The sequence below is a fragment of the Corvus brachyrhynchos genome, unplaced genomic scaffold, assembly GCF_000691975.1.
Source record: "Corvus brachyrhynchos isolate BGI_N302 unplaced genomic scaffold, ASM69197v1 scaffold155, whole genome shotgun sequence".
Classification (NCBI taxonomy): Eukaryota; Metazoa; Chordata; class Aves; order Passeriformes; family Corvidae; genus Corvus; species Corvus brachyrhynchos.
The window spans coordinates 825846-838682 of record NW_008238434.1 but is presented as its reverse complement, the minus strand read 5'-3'; the positions used below and the strand labels follow the sequence as shown (position 1 = coordinate 838682).

Genomic DNA, 12837 nt, shown 5'->3' with positions numbered 1-12837 from the left:
GGCCGGGCCCCGCCGTGCTGGGCAGGGGGTGTGCGCTGCCCCCGGGGTTGGGGTGGGCTGGGCTGCTGCGGGCGTAGAGCTTCGGGACCGCGTCCCCTGTCCCTCCTTCTCCCTCCGACCACTCCAGGGCACGCGTGGCATCGGTGCCCAGCCTGGTTGGAGCTGCGTGTGCCGGACCCCGGCGGGTGTTTCGGGCCAGATCACCCGGCTGCTGGGGACACGCGGCCCCTTCTCAGGTGTGGGGTCAAGCCATGTGCTGTGGGAACTTGTAACTCGTCAGTGCTTGGGAGCTCGTCTTGAAGGTTTCAGCCAGGGCTTGCGTCGAGCTAGTGGTAAAGGTGATCAAAGGTAACTCTAAATCCATACTTGGTTTAATTATGGCCGTGCCTCTGTGAGAGTGCGGGAGTCATAAAAAAGGTAAATATTTACGTGTGTTCCGCCTAGTTCCTGTATGTAACCTAAACTGCTTCGATCCCCCGTGCATGTAAGGGGCTGATTCTTTTATTGTAGTTTTTAGTTGAAGGGTAAATATTACAACGTAGGTGGAAATACATTTTCCTGCGTGGAGTGGGATTTTTTTAAACAAATTGGCAATTAAGCATATTTTGTCTTATTATGTTACTGGGGCAGTTTCATCGTCCTCTTCCAATCCACTGGTCAGTTGTACAGAATAATAATGCAGAAAGTCTGCTGGAGAAACAGTCTGGATACTCTGATAGTTGTTAATCACAGAGTTGTTAAGGTTGGAAAAGGCCTCCAAGATCACCAAGTCCAGCTGTTGGGTATAAGTTGATATTTAACTCCAGTGTTTACAGTTAGGGGGGTTTTCCATCTTGGGTTCTCAGGGTAATTTGTGTGTGTAATCTTTTATATGCTCTCTTCATGAGGCTACGCAAGGAGTTGAAATTTCATTCCCCAATTGGTTTTAAAATTTTTTCATTAATAACTTGCACTTAAAATATCATCTGATGCTCCAGGCATGTGCAGGCCATGTCCTGCCATGGTTTGTGTTTGGGGGCACTGAGCTGGCTCACTTCTGAATAATGTGATCTCTGTACTTAATGACAGGATCATGTCAGTCACAGAAAATGCCTGTAAATATAAGTTTAAAGCAATTTTCTGTTTTCTGCATCACCCAGCAGCTTTGTGTGCTTATCTGGGATTTTACCTGCTGCAACCTGAGAGGCACCTGGGAAAAGCACCATCCTCTGCTCTTTTGATGCCTTAATGTACTTGATGAGTTAAAACTACTTCTTAAATTTCCAAGTCATTGAACTAAATTGGATATTTACAATATAATTGTGGTGTTCTTGGCTCTTTTATGTTTGGTCTTATCAGCAGAGATTGTGAATTATGTTGATGGTAGAAATTAGCATCCTTTTTTGCTTGCAGGGCTCCTTCGTGAAACAGTTAGGAATGATCAGAAGTAGTGCTGTGTTATAAAAAAACTGTGTTTTTTGGGGAGTTTTTATATCTAGAAGCATTTCTGTCCTTTCAAACATATGAAATAAATGTAAGGGTTTTCTTTAGTATTTGCTTGCCAAGAGATCCCCAAATAATTTCATGTTAGGTGAAGAAAGAGTCTTTCCTTTTTGGTGTGGACCAGAGTATCTGAATCAAGAAAAATTATTATTCTATATTTCATTTACTTGAGTAGAGTATGTTAGTAGAGGACCTGTGCCTGATACTCAGATATTGAAGTGTGATGCATGTAAGATGGTGTGTTAAAGACCGTTGGGAGACAGACCACTAATGCTTTTTCTTTTTTCTTTTTTAGAAGTCAAGTGCTTGAAATGTTTGATCATGCATATAGCAATTATATGGTAAGTCAAATACTTGTTTGATGTTTTTCGGAGGAGTTGTTGCTGACCTGGGGAAGAAAGCAACCACAGTACATGACATTCTATAGAACTATCCGGGAAGGGGGGGTGAAAACAGAGCTAAAATAAGTAACAGCACCTGTAAAGCCTTTAAAAAGACCAGAACATATACTACTTTCAGGAGGGTTGTGATGGCTTTTAGAGTGGTAACTAAGAATTGCTTGTGGTAACTCTCCTAATCTGTGCCTGATCTTTCCCAAATCAGTTTATCTCGTGTCAGGCTATGAGCAGTAAAGTATTTGCTTTGAAATTCTAGGAAAAGGAAGCTCGAGAAGAGCTGTCTGTAGGCATGAGATTCTGGAGAACACAAATAGATCTTATTTATTTTGTAGGTAGAAATTACATCTAATATTTCTTCAGTAGTAAGTCATGTCAGATGCAGTTTGGGGGCTCTTCTACAAACTGTTTGTAGAAGAGAAAGGGGATTTGGTGCCATATCCAGGCATTCCAGCCTGTGCCCAGGATGTGACTGTCATATGACCGTAGGCCACACTGGCTGTGGTTTCTTTTGCTCTGACTTGTGATTCCTGTGCCGATGTCCTTCAGTTCTGGATCTCTGAGCCATTCCACCCACCCTGGGATGGCTCAGTTTAGAAAAGCTTAAGAATAAATAAGTTACTTGGAGTGGACTTCCTCAAGTAATACTTACTTTGAATATTCTGTAAGTAATATACTTCTGAGGAGAAACTGTAGATGTCGCCTAGATACATATAAAATATTAATTCTTACTGGCTTTATATGGACATTCTTGCACATTCTTTGTGGCTGTTGCAGAAACCCGTCTCAAGTTGCATCAGTTCCTGCAGCACAAACTGCTGTCTCCTGGCAGCATCTTGCCACATGTCCCATGTTCTGTGTTATAGTATAAACTTAATTATGTAATTCAAGCTTAAAATCTCAATAGTTACAACTTTATACAGCATGAGAGAGGTACAGAACTGTAGAGTGGACAGAAAACCAGGCAAGAGGATTTTCAAAGGGGTGTAGTTTCTCCAGACCTTTTGACTTAATCTCTGTACTTTTGAAACCTTTAGCAGTTAAACATCAGGCTTTTTGGTAGTAATTTTTGTAATCTGGTTCCATGAAAAACACTTGGCTTGGGTTTCCCCGAAGGAAAACTTACGTATTTGGCAAAATTGAATAAAATATTACAGGGATCTGTGATGAACTGGCAACTGGTAGGGGTCTTGCCACATCTGAAGCAAGAAAATTCTGTTTGAAGAAAAGTAATAACTTCAGCTATCCTGGAAAGTTTGAAGCCAAAAGGATATTTATTTGCCACGTATGCTGGAGCGCTAAACAAACAGAGAAATGTGACTTGCTTGTTTAAAGTTGAAGAAAAGATTAGAGTATCAGACTTGATTGTGACAGCAGGAGAATGTAGTATTTTTGCAGGTGTTTTTGAAACAGTCAGCTGAAAAGTTCTGATTTTCTGTTTCTATTAATACATATTTTAGACATCCATATTTAGAAGACTGAAAATTCGTGTTTGATTGCAAGGGAAACTCCCTTGTCTTTTTTTTTTTTTTTTTCTTTTTTCTTTTTTTTTTTTTGTCTTTTTTTAGTTGTTAACAGCAGCTTTGAGAAAAATCTGCTGGTTTTTTTTCAGTCCTTCAACAATATTTGTAATAATGGGGATATTTTTTCTTCTTGGCTGTCAGAACATGTGAAAATGTCAATCAGTTGAGGCCAGTGACAAGTTGGGAAATAATTCAGTAGCTGCTTATTCTCTGCTGCAGGCAGAGAATAAGTGAACTTTTATTTTTCAAAATGCTTCTAGTTCTTTATTTGTAAAACTAAAAGTTTATTTTTCCATATTATTTATCACTTATCCAAAATTTAAGCCAGAGATCTCAGTTTTGACATTGCTTTTGTTGTGTACTTCTTTAATCTGTTTTTCTGAATACTTTGCAGAGATATTCAGAAACATCTGAGCTGTATTAAAATGATCTAGATTTTGCCTTTTGTAGTTAAACTTCAGGAGAACAAAGAGTTGAGCAAAGACCAAAACACTCAGGAGGGTAGTATACAGGGAAACAAACCATCAGTTTCAAAAGAAGTTGCTGTAAGAGCTGTTTATTTATAGAGGAATGCTCTTTTTTCCCTTTTTATTTCATGTTTGAATATAGATTATTTCTGTACCGTATATTTGGAAAGATTTTGAATGTGTTTACTTGCAGTTTCAGTGCAGCAATTGAAGTTTTTTATCCCGCCACATGTTAGTTCTCCACTAAAAGTTAAACTGGAGATGTCAGTACTTGATTTCAGCCAGTTTCCTGCTGGAATCAAGAGAAAGGCTCCATCCCAAACCACTTGTGTTGAGCTTCTAAAGGAGGCAATTTCATGTTGGTTGGAATTAGATATATTTAAGATTCATCACTACTGATGTCAGTGTTATATTTGTCATATTAGTGTCAGTTATGTTTGTAAAAGGCTCAGTCTTGTTAAGGTTTTTTTTGGTGAATGTTGTCTTTTATGCCTTATGTAGTAATCCACCAATTTTTTGTTTGAACTCCTGAGTTCTCTTACCTGTTCCTGACTGTCACCCCCAGCCAGCTGAGTTCATTGTGCAGTCCATGAAGGACCAGCCATCAAGGTGATGGAGAGCCTGGAGCATCTTTCCTGTGAGGAAAGGCTGAGGGAGCTGGGGCTGTTCAGCCTGGAGAAGAGAAAGCTCCAGGGAATGTAACAAGGGAGAGAGAGCTGGGGCTGTTCAGCCTGGAGAAGGGAAGGCTCCAGAGAATTTAACAAGGGAGGCTGTCAAGAAGACAGAGCCAGGCTCTTCTCAGTGGTGCTCAGAGGAAATGGGCACAAACAATGGGAGGTTCCCTCTGAACACAAGGAAACACTTTTTCACTGTGGAGTTGACCAGGTTCTGGCACAGGGTGCCCAGAGAGGCCGTGGAGTCTCCCTCCTTGAAAATGCTCAGGAGTTGTCTGGATGTGGTACTGGGCAGCTGGGTCTGAGTGGCCCTGCTCAAGCAGAGGGCTGGGACAAGATGAACTCTAGAGGTCCCTTCCCACCTGCAGGGTTCTGTGATGTCCATGCAGTTTTTCTGAAGAACAGCGTGATGAGGATTCCTTTCACAGGCTCCCAGGAGTGGCTGTGAGCACTGTAACTGATTCCCCTGTTTTGTTCCCAACAGGAGCATGCGTATCCAGCTGATGAACTCATGCCTTTAACTTGTCGTGGACGAGTGCGGGGTCAGGAGCCAAGTCGAGGGGATGTGGATGATGCCTTGGGAAAGTTAGTGTCTGAAATGGTCACTGTAAACATCTAGGAGTAGAAGTACAATTGGCAGCCCATAAAACTTGTTTGTTCAGTTGATATGGCCAGAAACTTACACTTGTAAGAAGTATTCTTATTATTGTGAAGTTAACTGATGTGAAATTGTACCTTAATCAGAAGAAAAGAATTGACCAGTGAATGAGATCCAAAGATAATTCTTTTAACCATTCTCCAAGTATTTTCCATAGGGAAACCTTCCAGATGTGGGCTGACATTTTTGGTGTTAGTAGTAGAGGTTTTAAGGGTTCATGATCAGCTAAACAGAGCAATAAACTCTTATCTGTGATGCTGGCCTAATAAGTGATAATTAAAATGCTTTTCTTAAGTAGAAAGTTTTCTGAAAACAGGCAGTCTAATGATTATCATGTGTATGATAGCCTGAGGCCTTTGCAGAAGTATAAAACATTATTTCAGACATGTTTTCTATTCTTTCTTTTAAGGGAGCCAATAGTACAAAATACTAATCCTTTGGCTAGCAAAATGTAGATTTAAGGACTGGTTTTTTCCATATTAAATGGAATAATCAAAGGCAAAGTTGACTTACTCTAAATTAATTTGTAATTGATTCCTTTGAATATGTGCAGTTTATAGAGCAAATTCTTTAATTACAAATAGCTGATTTTTTTTTTTATATCACTGATTAATGTCTCTAAGCACAATAGTGGTAATCAAAGCTGAAATCCTTCTCTTGAATACTGCTTATAAATTGTCTCTAGGATAATGAGCATGTTACTTTGGTTATGTTTTGTTATGTACAAATGTTCCTTAGTCTAGAGATTTCCATATAATCTTGCTGCCTTGGAGGTATCTAAAGACACAGCAGATGAAAAGTGTCAAGAAAATGTATTTTGAATCCTGGTCATGCATTCTTTTTAACGACCTTTTTTAAACATACAAGCATTTGAGTAAAAATACCTTTCATCCCCTTAGATGCATTAAATTATTGTATGTATTTATTGTTTTTCTGTATACGTGCTTTATTCTGTACCTTATACTTAGTTACATTATTATGTAGCAGATTTCTTATCTAATCCTTTTTCATGCCAGCTGCCTCATCAGTTGTGTTCTCTGCCAGCCTTTGCAGTCACAAAATGACAGGGTGAGGCAGCTGGGTCAGTCCTGTTTCCCTGGAGAACTCAGGAGCCTTCCATATAGCTGTGAAATGCATCATTTCCCTCCTTTTGTATGGAAAAAGTTGTGGATTTGTTAGGCAGTTGTGCATAGTCCTTAGCTAATCTCTGTCTCTTGTAAAACAGCACTCGCAGAATGCCATTATGTCGTTACAGATTTAAGAGAATTGTAATATAGGAAGATTTACTAGAATTCTGATTGTTACGTGTTACCTACAAGGTCTCAGACATTGGGCACTTGCTGAAATCCTTGGTGCTTGCTCCTCAGTAGGCAATTTTAACTGTTCCAAAGTGTTCAGTTTTAACACTATCATGTTCTGTAAATTCTGTTCTGTGTTGTGGGTGTTTCTTAGCATAGGAGCAGTTGTTGGAATCAGACACATTTAAGATACAATTATAGATATAATTCCTGGGATGGGGAAGGTCCCCTCAGCTTGGGATGCACTAGAACAGCCCTGGAAAAAACCTCTGATCCTTGTTGGGATGTTCCTGTTTCAGACAGTGTGGAGCTGACTTGATGCTCTCTTTTCACAGAATAATCACAGAATCCCAACCTGGTTTGGGTTGGAAGGGACCCTAAAGCCCATCCTGTGCCACCCCCTGCCGTGGGCAGGGACACCTTCCACTAGTCCAGGTTGCTCCAAGCCCTGTCCAACCTAGCCTTGGACACTGTTAAAATAGTTCTTTATTTTAGAGTAAATAAAGTAGTTCTTTATTTTAAGCCTACCACTTGCTAGTGTTGGAACAGTTTCTGGTAGGAGAAATTTAGCTTGGAATGGCTTTTGATCTCAACATTTTTCCTTTTTTTTGAAAAAAAAAGTAAAACAGAGGTTGGAAAAAGACTTAAACTTTTTTGCTGGGTTTCTTAATAGATTTGATTGGAGACAAAGAATAAAAATGAAATTTGCTTACCAGAAGTTAGAAGGCTTTGCAGTAAATAAATGTATCTGTGATCATAGCTTCTTCATCAGCTCCTATTCTGGTCACTAGCAAAGGGAAGAAACTTAGAAGGAGGTTTTGATATCACACATGTTAAATTTTTTGCAGCTGGTGGTCTGTGAGAATTTTATTTTCTTCCATGGTATCAGTTACTATTAAAAATCATTTAATTCCTACACATACAGATCTATAGTAAATCTGTTTTAAATTTTCTTTCATAGGTTTTCACTGACCTTAATTGATACCTTGGACACTCTTGTGGTAAGTTTAAGCTGTTGATAAGCTTTGATAAAACAAAGAGATTGCCTTCTAATGCTCAGACTTATTTTTAGATTTCTTTTTCATGATCACTGATCTCTGGCTCTGTTTGAAGTGACTGTTAGTCGTGGGAACTTTGAAGTGCTGTGAGGGTGGAGTTTGGAGTTGGTTGTAGTAAGAAAACTACAGCAGTTCCTTCACATTTCATTGATACTTCTTAATATTGCCTTTTTTGGCTCTAATTTAACACAAAGAGTTTGTTGTTTTCCCTTACAGTCTAAAGCAAGAGGCTCAGTTAGTGGTGGGCACCTCTTAATAACCACTGATGTATTTCTAGTTTTAATTATATGTACGTATTTCGTGGGTGACTGTCTGTGCACTGAAATATTCTGTATACAAATACACTGTGACTGCATTAGCTATACTGGAACTGAACACCTGCTCACTGTTGTATTCCAGGTGTTAAATAAAACCAAAGAGTTTGAAGAGGCTGTAAAAAAAGTAATAAAGGATGTTAATTTAGATAATGACATAGTTGTGTCTGTCTTTGAAACCAACATAAGAGTCCTTGGGTGAGTAAATTTTGTTTTCAAAACTCCTAAAAATATGGATTTTAGTCAGTGTCTTTAAGACACCTTTCTGTGCTGTTCCACCTATTTGAAACAGTTGTGCCTTTGTCAGTTCACCTGAGAGCAGTTTTAAAATGCAAGGCAGGACTTGCTGCAGTGGTACTGGATCAAGCTGCCCCCCATCTCACTGCTGCAGGCACAGCTTTGCTGATTAAGAACCCCATATGCATGCTGAGGGAGCAGTGGGTTTGCTTAACAGAAACAGGCTTGGAAATGGCTCTGTTCAATACTTGATTTACCAGATTTTGATACTTGGGGTCATAGATTATTTCAGCTTGGAAAGGACCTCTGGGGCTCAATGCAGGATCAGAATGTGTAATTTGAAGTTATTCTATGCCATTTTAGAGGTCTTGGTTGCTTTTCCTGTCTAACATTGATGAATCAGTGATTCCAGTGATAAACAAGAAGAATTGCTTCCAAAATACTGGTAGCTAACCTTGATTATAATGGGGATTGCATCAGCAGTCTAAAAATTAGGGCCAGTTATGTACATGTCATCTAAATTGTAGAGAGTTGTCCTTGCTGTTCAGATGAACATACCTTTTGAGATGTGGATAATTTCTCTTGTGTTTAGAGGTCTCCTAGGTGGGCACTCAGTGGCAATTATGCTGAAAGAAAAAGGTGAATATATGCAGTGGTACAATGGTGAACTCCTGCACATGGCAAAGGAACTGGGCTACAAGCTTCTACCTGCTTTTAACACCACTAGTGGTCTCCCTTATCCAAGAGTAAGTTCAGTTTCTGTAATGCAGGATTACAGCTGTAATCAAGACTTCTGTTGCTTTGATTTTATATCTGTCTCCAAAATTGTGTCTATATTTATTAAGTGGACAGAAAATCAAAAGCTGATAAATTGCAGGTACTCTCAGGAGCCAGGAGTAGTGAGATATTTACAAAACTAAATTTCCAGGAGCACTTGTGATATTCTGAGTTCCTTATTTGTTGCTAAAAAAAATTGCTAGAATTAGATTTTTAGAGTGTATTCTCTTATTCAAATGTCTAGTGAACCAGGCAACAAGTCCTTGTTTGGGAGGGTTGAGATTTTGGGTATTTGTAGATACTTCTCTGTGCATGTTTAAGTTGGCAAAGCAAAACCAAAGGGATCGGTTTTTTCTTGTCTTTAGAAAGAGCGTAAATTATATACTTGCTGTACAGTTACAGGAATGTAAATTCTTTCACCTAGGAAAAATAAAGATTATAATCTCTGTTTTTCTCTAGGTTAACTTAAAATTTGGTGTAAGGCATCCAGAAGCACGAACAGGAACAGAAACTGATACCTGTACGGCTTGTGCTGGTACCTTGATCCTTGAGTTTGCAGCTTTAAGCAGATTCACAGGAACATCTATATTTGAGGTTTGCTTTTTTTTGGCTTAGGTCTTTAGCATTCTGTTACATTTCTGTAATTTTAGAAAAATAATTCTGAGTTCATTAAATGGATGTTTTAGCTGTGCTGCACAAAAACATTTGCATTTGTTCGGATTTGTAGTGTTTGTGGGCTTTCTTCTAAGGTTTGATTTTTTTTTTTTAAATCATTTTTTAAATCACAGGAAATAATTTTGGTTGAAAGTAGTTAGAGTAATACAGAAGTAAACAAGATAAATGTTCTGAAGATTAGGAGTTCTGAAATCATTAGACATGAAACATCCTATTCCTTTCCTTGCATCTTAACTGAATTAGCCGAAAGAATGACAGAGTTTAGTGTCTGTGTTTCCCTAATTCCCTGTTGTTGTTGTTGCAGGAGTATGCCCGGAAGGCGCTGGATTTTATCTGGGAGAAGAGACAGCGCAGCAGCAACTTAGTGGGGGTCACCATTAACATCCACACTGGAGACTGGGTCCGCAAAGGTGGGGGGTCTGACCCACAGGCAGGGACCACGGGCGCTCTGGGGCGGGGGAGATCTCACGCACCCCCAGCACGCTTACCTGGACTGTTTAAAATATTAATGGGATAGGTAGTGGAGAAACCTGCTGCCCCAAAGCCTGGCTCTGCTCTGAGAGGGCCAAGCCCTCTCTGGTAGAGAAACTGGTTTTATTCACGGCAAAGTGTTCCCTGATCCTCTTTAACACCGAGAGGGAAACACCTTGGGATGAATTTTCAGAGACTTTGTTATAAATACATAGGAAAAATATAAATAGGATGGGAGAAGTGGTGTCCTGTGAGAAAAGTGAAATAAGTGTCTTCAATGCATGTCTGTCCATATTATTGCGTGCACTGGCATAGACACACAATGTTGTGTCTCTGCTTCAATCTGCGCCCTAATTCCAGTGAAAGGAGGCTTTTCCTTTCACTGGAAGAGCCTTTAAAATCAAAGTGGAAATATACGGTAAATACCCATACCACTACTTAAAGTAAACCCACCTTTTTATTTTCTCCTGTTGCTAGATAGTGGAGTCGGAGCAGGAATAGATTCATACTATGAATATTTATTAAAAGCCTATGTCTTGCTGGGAGATGACAGTTTCCTGGAAAGATTTAACACGGTAAGTTAACACCTTGCTCAGGTTTGTGCCTTCTGCAGTACAAATTTCAGAGTAATTGTGTTGTCAGCTGTTAGCCTGAGAAGGGGTCTTCAGCAGAATTTCTGTGACTTCTGTTGTGTTTAGTGCCAGCTCTTTTTACTGAGGGTTTTTGCTAATCTTGGGTGATTAGCTGCCACCTGAGCAGTTATTTTAACCCCATCCAGTAAAAATCAGAACCTTCTAGGCCTTTCTCCAGGTTCCCAGTATGGGAGAAGCTGTATTTCCAGATCACCTGGGAGAGTGTAATACTGCAAATGTTTCTGTAAAAGAATTGTACAATAAAGGCCCTTCTGTAAGGGCCTCTTATTTCAAGCCATTGTACAATTTCATTCTGTCCTGGAGCAACAAGAAAATCAAAATGTGGATCTTGCTTTACACTGTAGATCCTCAGGCCCAGGATACATTTAAGTATACAAGCTGAAAACCACGCTTAGATTTTTTTAAATTCATAAATTAATGAGCAACTTTGTCAGCAGTATAATTCTTTCATAAAAGCATTATTTCTTTTGAAAATAGCAATATCTGTTAAAAACATTTTAGATCATAATAGGATTTTATATCATATAGCATGATTTTTTATTAGAGTGGAGTAATTCCGTAGTTAAAGGCCTGTTGTAATACTTTAGGTGTAATGATGATTTCATGGTCCTAAAGGGCAGCCCCCAGTGCTACATTTTCCTTAAGTGTTTCCTCTGTTAAGTGTTCCCTGTCAGTTTGGCTTGTGTGCTCAGGATTGCACCTTCTGAAAACAAAGTTTAGGATTGGAAGTCAGCAATGTGGCAAATGACCTAATGGGTTTTTTAAAGAAGAACTTTAAAGTTCTTCTGAACCATCTGGTCCAGCTGCTTTGTTTGGGTTTTTAAATCTCCTTTTCCTCCTGAGATCCATATGCTTTGGAATTCTGTTGTTCAGAGAAAGCAATTTCAGCTTCCTTTAGAGTGTGCTTTAAAATTCAGCTGAAACAAATGTGCCTTAACTGTGATAGTTCCTGGTTTATCACATGGCTGCTGGGTATACTTTTGTGTATGTGTATTCCTTGGAAACGTGGTAAGTTTTGCAAGTGTAATACTGTGGAGCTTTTCAGTATTTACTACACTTAATTTTAGTTTGCAAACTAGAGATTAGTGGCACTGCAAAATGTAGCAGTGATTGGGAGTGTAGTACTGGCTTTTCCATTCAAATACAATGCCAGTCTGGTGATCTTTTGGGGAATAAATTGATATACAAACTCCTGCTTTTTCTGATGTTTGGCAGCACTATGATGCCATAATGAGATACATCAGCCAGCCACCTCTTCTCCTTGATGTTCACATTCATAAACCAATGCTAAATGCTCGGACCTGGATGGATTCTCTGCTCGCTTTCTTCCCTGGGTTGCAGGTAAGGTGTAAAACCCATGTACAGATGGTTTTAATAACAAGGAAATGATTAACTGGGTTGGATATATGATTTTCAAGTCAAGCTTAGTGATTTGATTTTCAGAAATACTGAGGGAACATCCCTGGAAGTGTCCAAGGCCAGGTTGGATGGGGCTTGGAGCAGCCTGGGCTAGTGGAAGGTGTCCCTGCCCTTGGTAGGGGGTAGCACTGGATGGGCTTTAAAGTCCCTTTGAACCTAAACCATTCTGGGATTCTGTGTTCTCTGTACCCACTCTTCCAGTCACCTCAATGCTATGATGCAAGTTAATGTGCTTTTCTGGCTGTGTTGAGTATCAGGAAAGGTATGTCCATGTAATTTGCTTCCTTCACTCCTAGTCATGAAAATACTCCAATTAACCTGCCTTTTTAGTAGTCTAGTGACAGATTTCCTAGTGTAGTGGTTTGGTCCAAAATACTCATTACTGTTTATCTGCTGTGAGATAAGAATTAGGAGAAATGCAAAACAGGCACCAAACTTGAAAGAATATAAAGAAGTTTATTAACAGACCTAAAAGAAGAAAAAAAAATTATACCACCTTCAGAACTCTCCTCCTCCCCCCACCTTCCTCCCTTCTCCCACTGACAATGTGAAAAGACAACCCTTGAGATGTTCAGTCTGTTTACCACTTCCATAATAACCTTGTTCAGTCCATTTAGAAAGAGAAGTCTCTTCTTGCTCATGCTATGAAAACATTATCACAACGAGACAGCCGCCCACTTCCAAATATTGTTCAGTCCATTTAGGAAGAGGAGTCTCTCTGCCTGCGTGTGAGTCC

At 39.5% G+C, this 12837-nt stretch overlaps 1 protein-coding gene across 3 annotated transcripts in view; it reads left to right on the top strand.

The window, feature by feature from the left end:
• The window catches only part of EDEM3 (ER degradation enhancing alpha-mannosidase like protein 3), a 27687-nt gene that overhangs the window by 1064 nt on the left and 13786 nt on the right, over positions 1–12837 (top strand). For all 3 annotated transcript variants that reach the window (XM_017736460.1, XM_017736459.1, XM_017736458.1), the window contains exons 2-10: positions 1778–1823; positions 5026–5126; positions 7459–7498; positions 7955–8067; positions 8699–8852; positions 9343–9477; positions 9863–9968; positions 10507–10604; positions 11898–12023. In XM_017736460.1, coding sequence (XP_017591949.1) covers positions 1794–1823; positions 5026–5126; positions 7459–7498; positions 7955–8067; positions 8699–8852; positions 9343–9477; positions 9863–9968; positions 10507–10604; positions 11898–12023 — 903 coding nt within the window. In that variant the 5' untranslated portion in view covers positions 1778–1793. The remainder of the gene's footprint in view (positions 1–1777; positions 1824–5025; positions 5127–7458; positions 7499–7954; positions 8068–8698; positions 8853–9342; positions 9478–9862; positions 9969–10506; positions 10605–11897; positions 12024–12837) is intronic.